General features: G+C 36.8%; 1 protein-coding gene across 1 annotated transcript; it reads right to left on the reverse strand.

The window, feature by feature from the left end:
* Positions 1 to 475: 475 nt before the first annotated feature.
* On the reverse strand, positions 476 to 11,491 carry LOC132177594 (LOW protein: zinc finger CCCH domain protein). Its single transcript, XM_059589980.2, has 5 exons — positions 10,426 to 11,491; positions 4,913 to 5,915; positions 2,661 to 4,029; positions 2,487 to 2,570; positions 476 to 1,211 (listed from the first exon to the last, which is right to left on the reverse strand). The coding sequence occupies exons 1-5, from the start codon at positions 10,994 to 10,996 to the stop codon at positions 537 to 539; spliced, it is 3,702 nt and encodes a 1,233-aa protein (XP_059445963.2). The 5' UTR covers positions 10,997 to 11,491; the 3' UTR covers positions 476 to 536.
* Between the last annotated feature and the right edge of the window lie 3,657 nt (positions 11,492 to 15,148).

Genomic DNA, 15,148 nt, shown 5'->3' on the forward strand with positions numbered 1-15,148 from the left:
CCATTATACCCTGACAATTTCTGTGAAAATACAAATATACCTTCAGATTTTTTTTTTTAAAAAAAAAAAAAAATCCCTGGTCATGGGTTTCTTTCCGCGGTTTAGGGTTTTAATTTTAGGTTGATAGGGAAGTTACCCCCCAAACAAAAACTAGGAGGCAGAAAAAGAAATGGGAATGATGGTCGAAGACAAATTCAGGTGTGGGCGTGTGTATAGTAATTATCCCTTTCAACCAAAATTCTCAGAAAAAAACAGAGACAGACAACTGAACTAAGGAGAACGCAGATACCTGATCTTCTCAAGGATGGGCGTCAATGGAGGACCAACGAGCACAAAAATCCAGCGGAGACGCAACCCCGCTTTAGAGAATAAGAAAGGAAAAGGAACAAAATGATGTGGGACCTGACCCCTTGTCGGTGGACCCAAAGAGGAGATTTCCTTTTTATTTCCTTACTGAAGACAAGCAACAAAAATATGAAGAGCAAAATTACCTTAAACCAAAAATGCAATAAAAAAAGAGAGTTATAGAAATTGTCTCAATGTGTACTTTCGGGAGAATGATGTATCCGACTTAAAATTACCGACTCAGACTCATTTGACCCAGACATCAAAGCCTCACAAGCCCTGGGAGAACCACCCGGAAAAAATTTAGGACCATTTATTGTATCACCAGAAAGCCTTTCCTCTGTATAATAGGTAGAGCTATTGCCGTCAGCCTTGCCAAGCCCGTTGATGTTGCTACCATCCGCAGAGAAAGTTGTGGTCTTCTGTGATTCATTATCAACTGTCAAAAGACAATCCCCATCTGCAACCTCCGAATTCACGTGTTCTGAGGCCATCCCATCCTTCTCCCCACTGGAAACTGGCACCGGCTCTCCTTTCTCACCACCATAAGCTACCAGCACTTCCTGAGTGGGGGTACAAACGTGATTCTGTGCCTCCTGAGTGGGGGTCGAAACTTGCTCCTCCATATTTTCCTGCATGAGAGCAATTGCTTCCACGTTCTTCTGATCTACAGTTGATATGGGCTCATTTGGCATTTCCGCATTCAAAGTTGGGATTGGCTCCTCTGCCTTCTCCATATCGCAGATGGGGGCTTGCTCTTCCACTGTCACCTGCTTTGATGCTGAAATAATGTCTAACGTTCGTCCAGCAACTGACAGCAAACCTACTATATCCACCCTCTGCTTCTTGTAGAGGTCCATGGCTCTCTGCAAGCCAGAAAGCAACTTGTCAACACACGACAATCTAGAATCAATGCTTAATACATTTAAAGTTCCATGCAATATTACCAATTTCCATAAACTAATCAACATTGTCCATGCAGTCCGACTATAGTACACCAGGGTTGGTATAATGATGACAGCAAAAATGAGTTTTGTCAAATACTTCCATCGACTGTAAATTTGTATTTCAGAATACAATTAAACAGCTCAAAAAATGGCACTCCAACCCAAACGCTATACACACGGGGTCAATTTACTTCCACTCATTTAACCACTTACAAATAGTAACAAAAAGTAAACTCAGAATACAGATTTAAAATCCAGTACTTTCATAGAAACCATACATCGGAAAATTAAACTGGTCCAGCTTAGTTCACAAATATGATATATACATACAGCTTCCCATTTAAGTTAGAAGAAACGGAGAAGTAAATTAAGGATCAAACAACATAAGATTAGGGTTTTGCATAATGAGCTTAGGGTTATTGTGGGTTTTTATGGGGCATCAAGTTTCTTTATGATTCTTTGGTTTCTAGGGTTTGCATAGGGTCTTTTTTGTGGGTTTTTGAGGATTTCCCTATGTATATTTTTGTGTACTTAGAGGCGCATTGCGCTTTTTTTAATATACACAATATTACTTATCAAAAAAAGAAAACATAAGCTTGCCAGCATATACATAAAAATAGACACAAACACATTATAATTTTTGGTGAGCATTGGGTTTAATGGTTTCAAAACATATGGTTTGAAAAAATTGCAACTGCAAAATACAATTAATGAAAATACAATTTTTAAAAACTCAGTTAAGCATTAGTAAAATTGCGGTTTAGCCTTTAAAATCGTTGTTTATCCTATAAAATTGTGCTTTTTTTATAAAAAATAAATAAATAAAATAAAATAAAATAATTTTAAAAAAAAAACCCTTGAATACAGCTTGGCAATCATGAATTTTTCCAGGTTTTCAAACTGCTAATTTTTTCAAACGCATGCCCAAACGGTAAAATTTCCACAATTTTATAAAAACGCGCGTATGGCTTGCAAAATTGCGGGGCCAAACACACTTAAACTAAAGAATTATCTTGTGGTTATAAAGGCTTTAATGACATCTGCTTGGGAGTGTGCATCTCGACTACCACTTCGAACCCTCAGATACATGCTACTAAATACTAACAATTATGAGAAGAGGCTACTAAAAATGCATAAGAACAAAATATAAATGAGTAAATTTTTTTTAGTACATTCGTCCATAATAAAATTTACCTGAAAAACAGAATCCTTTATGGCAGGAAAAAGTGAATGGCTTGAAAGGTTATTGGAATATTTCAGAGTGGCTCTTTCTCCATCCTGTTACATTACAAAAAAGTAGATGCAACAGTTATCACTAAGACTAGAAATTTGCAAAGCAAGCAGCAGACTTCTGTCAAGATTCTCTACCTCCAAAAGTACATCCATAGTGGCGTCTTCATCCATAGTTGTGCTTTCTTCAATATCCAGTAAGCTTATACACCGATTATACAACTCAGGATGTGCAAGTTCTGCCGAAATATCAAGCTTAGAAAGATAAAAACGGCTGAAATAAGAAACATCATCACTTGATAATGCAGTATGATCAGCTGCCTCCTCATGGGCAGGTTTAGGCAAAGAGTCAGAAACTTCTTTTGCTGGAGATGTGCCAGTGGAACTTATTTCAGCGGTTTTTGCCTGAACCTCATGATGGTTATCTTCAGTATGAGACCTCTGACCTGCCTTCATAGCCAAAGCATCATCTGCTGGGGCCTGCTCTGGATAATCATCTTTGTGGGATGGGGAAGGCAAGTCCCTTTTCATATCACCATCTTGTCCTTTCCACAAGTCAGCGTTGGATTCCCATCCCCTACCATTCATTGAATGCCTCTTCTGTTCCCATTCAGGCCCCCCATACATGTGGGGAGGGCCCGAACCATTACTTCCATCCCATCCATGCAAGTGAGGAGGGCCTGAACCATCCATCATACTCTGCCAGCCAACTGGGCGTAAGTGACTGGAGAACCTGTCAGCTTCAGGGATGTGATAATGAATCCCTGAGTGGTTCATTTCCATAGAAGGTCTAACGCCAAACAGAGGTTGGGATGGAAACTGCGGAATCATTGCCTGAAAACTTCCGTGAGGAGGTCCATGTTGGAAAGGAATGAAGCCATTAGGAACTGATGAATTCCAATTTGGGACACCCCTCCAAGCATTTCCATGCCCTCTTCCCAATCCAGCATCACTTCCCCTCTTATAACGAGCAGTGGAGTTAAGTCTACCATCTTCTTCCAATGACCCTGCCAAAGTAGGGCTGTCCACTCCAGCTCTGAAAGGTGGAGGAATCAAAGATGCATTGCTCTGACTAGCTCTATTGTAGTAAGCTGAATCTGCCTGGGAGGACTCATCCAATAGAGGCTTTTCTTGTGGAAAGTCCCGATACAACCTATCCTCAGCAGTAGAGAAATCTCTAGCATCAATAGAAACACTGTTCCTCCGTCCTGTTTCTTCGATATCAAGACTCCGCCTAACACCAGTTCTATTCAGATACCTACGGTCAATACTTGTTGATGAAGGAGATCTTTCCACCAAGCCCCTTGGTGAAACCTTGGAACTTGAAGACCTTTCAGTTGACAGCTCCCCTAAATGGCCGTCATCCATTTTGACAGGCTTCTCCATGGATCTGTACTTCACACCTTTCTCTGTCACTCCAGATAAAACACTTACCTCTCTCGAAGAAATTACTTTGGACCTCTGTTCAGACTTATCCCTGTACTTCAAATCATCCGGATTTAAATGCCTATAATGGGAGAAAATTAAGACAATGTTATTACTGAAATCCACATATTTTGCTTCACAAGAATATATGGTTCACATCACCTACCAATAAAATTCTCATTGGCGTTTAAAAATAAAGCACATGTATTCAAGTTCCCTATATTTGATTTCAGATAGGACATACAGATATATTAGAACACAAAAATGAGAATTTAAACAAGTGCTATTGTTGATCGCATGCCATGTTTCAAAAGTCATCAACCAATCCAGGTCTTAGTGATTCTACTGTATTGGTCCACCTTCTGAAATTAATCCCGCAAGTTCATTACATTGGGCAGTTGTATAAAATAAATTGCAACAAATGGATCGAAGGAGAATGCTTGTATCAGTTCCTTCTGTTATTAAAAGGAAGAATAAAAAATTATAAGACATTGATGCAAGAATGTGATGGCATTATATGGTCGCAATTGAATAGATCGAGCAACACAGGGTTGGTCCCAAAAGTGTCACATGTAGTGCTAGTTTCTCATCTCTATCAACATAAAGATAGCTGTTCATAAACCTACCAAATTTAACCAAGGACTTACTATCAAAATAGTTTAACACCAGCATACAAAAGATAGTTTGCTAGGACAAGGCAACATTTCCAATATGATGAAAAAATAAAAGAGGCTGCAATAGCGCATTGCTCAGCATGCTAACCAAAGTAAGTTTTAACAGATTCCAATAATGTTTCACATATGTTGAACAACAGTAGCCTAAAATTGACAAACAAGGTGACAAAACACCTATAAAATCAACATTCAAGATATGAGAGCAAAGACAATCAAAAGATAATTTACAAAATAAAATATTCTAATTCTAACCAGATTACCAACTGACTGGAGTGGAAGTAAAATAACTACCTGTACTCATCTATGCCAGCATGTGAAGTAGAGCTGGGGGAAGTTCTCCGTCTGTTGCTACTAGTAGGAGTGTCTAGATGAGCTTGACGTGATTGAGATCTCCCCCTATCAGCATCTGATTCAACTTTACTGCCGCTCAAAGATTTCTTTTCCATATCAGGATAGTGACCTTTGACAACTCTAGTTTTATTATCATTAGAATCATCGCGGTCATCTGGAGATCTTTTCTTTCCCCTGTTATCTTTGTATCTAGCACTACGGTCATCAAGTTGTGACCCATCATGGTCACGTTCTAGATCTCGGTCTCGGTCACGGTCATGGTCACGGTCATATTCACGGTCACGATCATATTCCCGGTCATTATCACGCCCGCGTTCACGTTCACGATCACGAAAGCGATCTCGGCCACGGTCATGATCACGATCTCGGTCACGGTCCCAATCCCAATCCCGTTCACGGTCACGATCACGATCATTGTCACGGTCATGATCACGGCTGCGATCATGCCCACGGTCCCCATCCCGTTCACGATCACGGTCATGGCAGCGATCACGATCTCGGCTAGCCTCTAAATCACGATCCCGTTCACGATCCCGGTCCCGCTCACGATCACGCTCTCGATTACGGTCACTGTCTTGAGCCTTGGTTCTCCTTTGTCGTATGTCTGTAGAATCTTTTTCATCTCTTGCACGCTTATCATCAGATCTGATGCTTGTATGATCTTTTGCAAGGCGCTCCTCGCTTTGCTTGTCATCACGGTGCTTGTTATCTCTGTCTATCTCTTCACGGTACTTGTCTTTTGATCTCTCATCCTTGCGCTTTTCGTCCTTTTGTCTTCCATCCTTGCAAATATCATCCCTAGACGATAATCGTCTATCATTAACATCTCCAATATCATCTTGATGCTTTTCCAAATCACCAGAACCATCTCTTCTTTTCCTCGTTCGTCTCTCAAGCTGGTTTTCTGGTTCAGGACTTCGCAACTCATCCTGCGCATTCAGATCTGCAGGAAGACAGATGAAAATGTCAACTGGAGTTTGAATAAGAAAAGCTAAGATCATCTATATGGTTTTCATACATCAGTACATACAACAAATTCTTTATATCTTGTTAAAGAAACATGTTAAGTCTTCTAAAATAAGAATAGAAAGAACAAAATGGCCAGAGAACTAGGTCACAAGTCAAATCAATACTCAGTTCAGTTGATGCATGAGTTGAATGGAAATGAAAAATTCTTAGAAAGAAACTTTATTGATCAAGCATGTTACAATAAACAATGCATACATTATACAGACAATTTCTTATTAAACTCTCTTCCCAAAAAGAACCAGTGTGTAACCTCAATTCTTCAGTTCTTCAATAGCACCAGTAACATGTGATAAGTCATTAAATTCAGCCAACGAAAAGTGGAGAACTAAGTCTAGGCAAACTCCAAAATCGTATTCCAGGTTGTTCAGAACTAATACGTATTAAGAATACAAGTCCTCGGTTTTCACGCTCTTATGCACTTCAAGGATCGCTTGACCCACTGTATATAGCCTCTAATGTATTTGTGCATAAGGTATAATTAAAGTGCAAAAATTATCACTCACTTCAATGCCTCCCCTGAGCTTAACAACTATCCAAGCTCCATTAGACTACTAGACACTTCATCTCATAATAGTGAATGTTCATCATCAAAAACATTATATTTAGTGTTCTTCAACCATTACATCTTCAGAAAAAGGGTAAAGAAAGTATTATGCCATGATGAACAGCCACAGATTATGTTCGAGCATCAAATAGATTTATACATATTGTTCTTTCATCCCAAACATTATAGATTAAGGTGGAAGAGTAAATGTTACCAAAGCTAATGTATAGGTGATCATTTTGTGCTCTTGAAGCATGCTGTTGGCAATAAATCAATGCTATAAAAACCATACAATTCAAAATCTGTCATATAGAAAGAGGCAGGATAGCGTCAGCCCTTCTTTTGGTACAGCCAAATCAGATAGGCATCAAAGACAGGCAAAGGAATGGTCAGTAAGCAGCATCCAAATTTACCGAGAACAAAAAAGAAAAAACCTAAATAACAACATATGAAACTCCAAAAACAGAAAAGGAGTGAAGACTTGTAACTAATACAACTTTCTGTAGGAAATACTGTTGCAATTACATGAAAGATAATGGCAAAATTGGGTGAGTAGCATATTAGAAATTAGCCATATATGAATAGAATGCAGAATATTGATATTATATCATCCTAGCACTCATGCCCGAAATGAAACCAAACAGGTTACTTTACAATATCTGGAAAAACAAGACCTCTCTACAAATCCCAAGTTACACAAGGCTAAAAATATTTTCTGAAGGTACAAACATTAGCATTACAACACCCAATAATCTCACACCACATAGCATCCATGGTCTTCCCGAGAGAGACAGAGAGGGAACACACATTTTCTTATTAAAAATACATACAATTTATCCATATCCAGAATCCCCAAGGATTCAATGTAATTGAAAGGTTTCACTGCAATTTTTTTTTTTATGGATAAGTAACTATTAGTCAAGTTTAGTAGAAGTTTCACTGGAAACTCAATATGCTACTGCTTAGTATCCTGAATGTGTATAGCTAAGTCCACACAAGATAGTATAAAAATTACAAAGAACAGAAGAATTGCAAATTCAATGAACAGATGCCATATGCAGCATCTCAAAGATAATTAAAACCATCCATAAAATCCAAGATATCTGTTGTCACCAAAAGATAGTGAAGCTGCCATGTCAAGTAAAACTAAATATTTGCCAAATTAGAAAAGGTTTGGAAAATATTTGGTTTATTTGATGTGGCAGCTTCACTTAAAGTGTCTCATTGCCGCATCAAGCAAAACAATTAAAATTTTCCAACTCAGAGAATGTTCACCCAAAGTAATACATGTCTTATGACATGGCACTTTTGCCAATTTACCCCTAAAACAGTATTCAATAATTAATAGTGCCCGCATATGTTGTGGAGCTGCCCTGCCAGGTAAACTACAAAATCTTCATCGTGACAAAAACGGCCACGTGGCCGCACTTCACCCAAAATAAATGAGTCACCAATTCTGACTGGGCATTCGGTATTACTTGGAGTGCAGTAGATTCCACAGCAAAAATGGACTTCATAAGATATGAAAGAAATAGCTTTATCAGCACTCCACTTCAAGCATATATATGAACTATAGCACAACTCAAAATGCATACTTTAACTTTTAAAGCATATTTATTACAGAAGATTGTCTAAAAATTTTGCATCCATGTTAATTTGATGAGTAACCCAAAAGTAGTCTTGCATCAGCTGCTTCTTCTTCTGTTGCCACAGTAAAGTCCAAGGTACCAAAGGGAACAGAGGAAGGCCCAAAAAGATGTGGGTGGAGACAGGGAGAGAAGACATCATTGCCAAAGACTTAAAAGAATTTGACTAAATAGAACAAAATGGCATTAATGATACGTGTAGTCCATCCCAAAAAGTTGGGATAAAAGCTTACTTGAGTAAAATGAATATTGTACCAGAATAAAATATCTTTTCGTAGGAGATATGAGGATTAATTTGAAAGCAACAAGTTTACACTATTCGTTTTTTTTTTTTTTTAAATTCAAGCATAAAAATGTAGCATATCTTGAGAGGTTGGGGAACAAAGGAAAAATAAAAGAGAAAAGGAAAAGAAAACTAAACTCTATCACTCTGTTTGATTCATACTTGCAAGAGATAACTGAGTGAATATAAAAGAAAAGAACAAAAGAGAGTATCATTCCAGACTTCTGGTTAAAAAGAGAAAATGGAGAGCAAAAAGAAGAAAATTTATTTTTAGAGTTTTTTCTTCCTTCAACTAACTTTATTTCCAAATCCCATATATTCTGGAGAATAAAGTCTGACAGGCTCAAGGAAAAAAAGAAACTAACATTTTTCTTTACCCCTTGACAAATTCACATACTGGAAAAGAAGGCTTCAATCTTTTTTTAAAACCTCTAGGATTGAATTGAACATGGTATACAATCACACAATCACATGAATCTGACCTGCATAACAGCTCTGACAGCAACTATAATAGATTAGTAACATTATACATATTGTGAGGTCCCTCGGGTACCTTCTGGAGCATAGATACGATGCAATCTAAGACACTCAGTAGAGTGATGCTCCTAACTGGAAACTGTGATCCATCTGTAGAACTCTAATATGTTGTTTCAGATTGAAAGGTCAGTTAAGAGGAAAAAATACTCAACGTTTTTCTAGTTATAACTATGAGAACAATCATTTGATTTCAAGGGTAAGTAAAAGAAACATCGCACCTCAATCCACTAATCAACCATTTGTAATAGCCTAGTGGAGCTTTCAACAAAAAATCTAGTATCATTTCTTTTCCAATCAGTTTCAATTCTTTCATCCTTTCAGAAAAATCCTCAACCATCCTGTCCTCTACGTTACTTATCTTTGTAAGTAAAATATAAATACATTAAAAATAAAAAAGACAGATACACCTAAACAATAAAGGCAATAGAGTCCCTGTAAATATTAGTAAAGATGGTAGCTCGTGATTGCTGACTAAATATAGTTTTGTTCTACCGTCAGTTTCAGTTCTGTCATCGTTGATATGCATAACCTTTAAGTGTTTCCCAATCATATTGGACTTTCAATGCGCATACAGCCTTCCAATTCTCTTCAATTTCTATCAAATAATGGCATTCAACAATAGGGAAGGTCAAAGAAAAGATATAAGAACTATCTAGATCACTAATTTTAACATTGTGAAACGCACAAAACCCCGGTCATTATCAATATCTAGGAATTGTTCCATAATAACAATAACTACATTTAACAAAAGGAGCAGAATAGAAGAAAGATGTAAGCACTAAATCTAGCATTGTGAAAGGTAAACAACCTCTGCCATTATCATATCAGATCCCATACTGTAATAACATTATCATGAGAGATCTAAGTACAAAACAATGGTCTCCTTAACATTTTAGAGATGCCGTTTCAAAATAACTAAATACTTTATCTTGAACACATGCTAACAATATTAATGACCTTTCATTGTGCAGAACATGAATAAATAACCTTATAATTAACTTAGATACCTCGCAACAGAAAAAGTCCCAGTATCAGAACAGTAAGCTTATAAGTAATATCATCAGAATGATATCAAATGTAGAAAATGGATACAGGAAAGGCCACCAAATTTCCAGCAAACAAAACAAAGTTAACACAATTGAGCTCCTCAGCTACTGAAATGGCACAAAGTTCATCCAAAATGTATTTGGATCAAAATCCACTATTCTTTTGTGCTTCTGATACTAGATATCATCACTCAAACAACCTCAATTTTTAGTTTTAATACTGTCTACCACATATGCTAGCCATGACCTAATGTTATAACACGCTAATATATCTACCATAAATAATACCAACGGGAGCGTAAGACAACAATGTAATCACTATATACACATTAATTCACATTAACCAACAAACCAACCAGTTACCTTACCAGTATTTTCGACTGCCTTCTTTGTCTCGCGATGTTCTTCATTATCAATGACCGACCTCTCACTTTTCACTTCTTTACTCTTCTTCTCTCTTTCAACACCGCCTTCCTTACCCTCCTTTCGACCGGAATCCCGGTGCTTCCCGCTACTACTCTTCTTTCCCTCCTCACCCTCACCAAACATTCCTACACCCTCCTCTCTCCTCCTACTGCTACTACCACTCTTCAACTCACCCGAAGCCTTCGACTCCTTCAACTTCTTCGACACCTCAGTCCGATCGTCCTCTCCGCCATTCCATCGATCACTCACTCCATCACCAGCTCGCTCCCTCCGCCGCTTTGAGGAGCCGTGCTCTTCAGAATAGTCCCCATTTCCAGACCCGTACAGGTCCTTGGCATCCTTCGTGGTGGAATCAACCTTCCGCTTCTCGCTTTCCTTCGAAACCCTAGCTCCACCTCCACTCTCTTCCTTGCCTTTCCGATCCTTTAAGTTCGACTCCTTCTCCGAGTCCGAGTACTCCCTCGCTTCCCTCGAACTGTGTTTGCTCGATTTATGACGTGAACTCCTCGGCATCACTGAAATGCTCTCGGAACCCTAATTGCAGCCTCCCGAACCAAAACTGAAACCCTAGTTTCAAATCCGCAAACAAAATTTGGCTCTCAGATCGAAAATCCCAAACCCTAGCCTCGACTCCACAAACGATATTCAGAAATGAAACCCGAGATTAGAGCCCTAATCGTAAACCTTCTCAACAAACTCGACGACTCACATCAGAAACCGAAACCCTAGTTGCGAAACTTTCGCGGGTTGAACCGCACGCACTGAGCGAAACCCTAACAGTGGGCGACGGTCGGAGTAAGGGACGGAGAGTCACCGGAAAGAACGGATCGCCGGAGATCGGAAGGAGTACGAGATTGGGATCGAAATGAATGTAAATTACGAGAGAGCCACCAAGAGAGAACTAGGGGATATATGTGGAAGCGCATGTGATGTTTGAAGAGAGGAAAAGAGGCATCAGGCTTTTTGGTTTTGGTTTATGAGACTCCGAGGAGGCGTTGTGATAATTTGTGCCTCCATGACTATATTACCCTCGGTGATTCCATTTTATGACGGAGTTGTTCTTGCGGTGCTTGGGTCGAGTATTGATAGTTTTGTGATTGAGCACGTCATGTGTCCAATGACAAGGTGACACGCAAGTAATAGTTGTGCGGGGACAGAAGCATGTGATTGGTCATAGTGGACCTAGATTGATCAGGATCCTTTATCAATACGACCTGATTGGTGGGATCCACTTGACCTGAATCAATCCAATTCCATTAGATTTCTTTCAAGGACCATCACAGCGGGATTCATCATGGTTGGTTCCGGGGGAACCACCGTTAAGTACAAAGACAATGCGCTGTAGCTCAAGCACGAGTTACTTCTGTAGCACAACCAACCTTTCCTTCGCTTCTCGATAGGAATACACGATTCATCGGTAGCTAAACCCTTTTTTTTAAATAAATAAATTAAAAATTAAACCAATTATTAGTTGGTTAAGAAATTTGGATGAAAATGGTATAAATGGTGAAAAAAATGTCTACCAACTACAAATTTAATTATAAACTTTTTTATAAATTTTCAGGACAATTCACATTTTAGTAACTAACATATATCACGTGAATTGTTACATTAGTTTGTAAGTATGATAAGCATTATATGTAGTATCAGTAACCATTTACGCATTAGTTTGAAATAAATTTATAATAGAAAGAAAGTCTAAACTATTTCTCATGTTCTACTTGCATCTATTTTTTTTTTAAAAAAAAAAAAATCAATCATTGAATTTGTAGAATTCACGTTAATGAAGATATGAATCGTATACATTTAATGATTGATTTTTAATAGAGTTGGACGAGATAATGACGAATGAATGATAAATAGCATTACCATAAAAACGGTATTTACTTTTAACAACACTCAAATGACCACATCAAATTTTATTAGTTTAGGGCTTAATTAGATACACAATTGGTAACAAACAAATTGATTAATTTAAGGCCTATACTGGATATATAAGGATAGTATAACTATAGTCAATATATACTTAAAAAATAAATAAATAAAAGGTGAAATTTCTACCATGGCCGTGGGTGAGTTAAGGGCATTTTTTATTTTTTATTTTCACTCTGTTTTTTAGTTTAAAAAAATTGGGGCAATTTGGGCATTTTCAACAAAGAAGATGTGAAATTAAATGGGGCTAAAACATAGAATACAGATATTACAAATTTGTAAATTTCAATATTCTAATTGTAAAATTGTTTATATTTTAGAGGGGGTGTAAATGAAGTTTATCCTTAGATGTAAGGATAATAGAGCTTTCAATAAAGATTTGACAAGAAGCAATTATTACCAAATAATTGTTTACTTGTTTACTAACTAACTCTAAAGTGTTTTAGACTTTTAAAGCTCAATCAGTTGCTTATTCGTGAACTCAACGGCTCAAAATTTTATTAAAAAAAAAAAAATCAAAATTAAGAAATGGCAAAAAAAAAAATTAAAAAAAATTAAAATATATACATCTTATGCTCTGATTGTTTGCATCAACAATGATACTAAGGTTTGTTATGTATATTATGATGTATGAGTGTTTAATTTTCATATTTGAATCTAATTCTTTTTTTCTTTTCTTTTTTTCAAATAGAAGTGATGTCATTATCAATTAGTATATAATAAAATAATAATAATTTTTTTCCATGCTTTGTCCTTAAGCTTATTATGCTTTGTACACATAAGTATTGTGTACCTATGTTAGACGATATCTTACCATCTATGGATGTGCCAAGTAAAAGAACACATTGGTAAAGCTCTACTTTTGCAATTGGGTGGTTGCCACTTGCCACTACATGTTGGATGTCTAATTTTTCCATGAAATGATTTTCAAATATTGCTCATTCCTTGCATAAATATTGTTCAAACACAAATAGAATCATAGGCAAGGGAAAAACAATGTTGAGGCCTAAATAAAATTTTTAAAATTTTTGTATAGACCCTTCAAAATTTTACTTTTATTCTCCTAAAAAGTGTTATTTTTAGTTTTGCACTCAAACTTAAAATCCTAATTCGCCTCTAATCACAGGGATACCCAATTACATTTATTGGTTAGCATACAAGCAACCCAATGGTACAAGTGCCTATATATATGCCGTCTAATATTCTATAAGTATTACGGACAAACGGCAAGCATTAGGCTTTTGGTGTGACCTTTTGTTTTAGTTCGAGGGTTGAAAAAGCAGGCGGTTAATCTATAACCGCTAACCACATTAAAAGCTGTTAGTAAAAAGTCATAATTGCTAATCGCCTTTTTATATAATATATATTTTTATATGTGGAAAACGACTCCAACTCTCGTTCACCATATTCGAGACAAAACTACCGTGAACGCCTCCTTGTTTGCCTTTTCACCATACACTTCTTGCCTTTCTCCCTTGTGCTTGCTATTTCCCCCTATGTTATTTTCAATCCCTGCTGCGAGGGATATCTTCCCACACAGTCCTTATAGTTCCTCAGCCATACCCTTCTTTTCCACTTTCTCATCACACTCCTATTCTCCTTCATGCCAACCTCCACCTCCGTTGCACTGGTAGGAGACTTTTCCTCGCACCTAACAGCTACGCTGAGAGAGAACTATGAGAGAAACCCTAGAGAAAGACTCATATTATGGATGATAAATCATTTGATTATATAATAACAAATAATAAATATATAATATGACATAAGTCACAAGTTATAAATTATTGGTAAATTTTATGTTGCGTAGAAGGTGACCTACAAGGATTTTGGAAATTTTGTTTGTATGTTGTGTTTAATTCCTTATTTAAAACATTAGTAAATGTTGATTCTTAACAAGTTATGAAATGTATTTAATGACTTTTTTTTAGTACAAGTAAATTTAAACTAACGTAAATTTGTAGTAAAATATTTTAGATTTTTTAATATGGGATCCTTTTATACTAATTCGGCCCAATTTGAGGTATATAGCAAATTTTGATGCTAAAATGGCCATGAAAATGCCAAAAAAAAAAAAAAAAAAAAAAAACGATTAAAGTGAGAAAAAAAGAAGCCAAACTCTCAAAATTGACTCAAAAAGCCCAACTTATAAAAAGCGGTTAGTAAAGGCAATTATTTATTTAATAACCACTATCTAGCGATTAACCGCCTAACGGTCAATAAAATTTACTAATTGCCTAAACAGTTACATATAACAATTTTAGCCATCAACGCATCTTCACTCGTATTTGGTTCGACTCTCCCTCCAACAAGGAGATGGAGATGGACTCTAACCACCGGATCACGGGTCGTACTCCAATACCTTTTTTGACTTTTGACTTTTTAGCTCTCTGCGGCTCTGCCATTGTCCATGGACCATGATGGGTCTTAAAGTCAATTGGAATAGGCCCGTTTGGTATTGAGTTGAGAAGGGCCCAAAGCTCTTATCAGTCATATATAGACATCCGGAAGAGCCTTGGGCTCTCCCACATGCGTTTAGCAATTTTATTTTTATTTTTATTTTTCTTTTTATGATATCTTTTTTAATTTTGATAATTTTGAAATGAGTAAGGTTAGTCACATTTTTATTTTTAAAAGTAATGTGACTTTTAAAATTACAATTAAATTTGAGATGCATACAATTAATAATAATTTTTAAAACGATATTACATTTAAATAAATAAAAAGATGACAAAA

This window comes from Corylus avellana, chromosome 2, assembly GCF_965113065.1.
Source record: "Corylus avellana chromosome 2, dhCorAvel1.hap1.2, whole genome shotgun sequence".
Lineage (NCBI taxonomy): Eukaryota > Viridiplantae > Streptophyta > Magnoliopsida > Fagales > Betulaceae > Corylus > Corylus avellana.

What these genes read in the sequence shown, in the direction of transcription:
- LOC132177594 (XM_059589980.2), bottom strand. Translation starts at nt 10,996, where the DNA reads ATGCCGAGGAGTTCACGTCATAAATCGAGCAAACACAGTTCGAGGGAA. An exon ending in GAAGGCAGTCGAAAATACTG is followed by an intron (nt 5,916 to 10,425) that starts GTAAGGTAACTG and finishes GTCTTCCTGCAG; the next exon opens with ATCTGAATGCGCAGGATGAG. An exon ending in CTATGGATGTACTTTTGGAG is followed by an intron (nt 2,571 to 2,660) that starts GTAGAGAATCTT and finishes GTAATGTAACAG; the next exon opens with GATGGAGAAAGAGCCACTCT.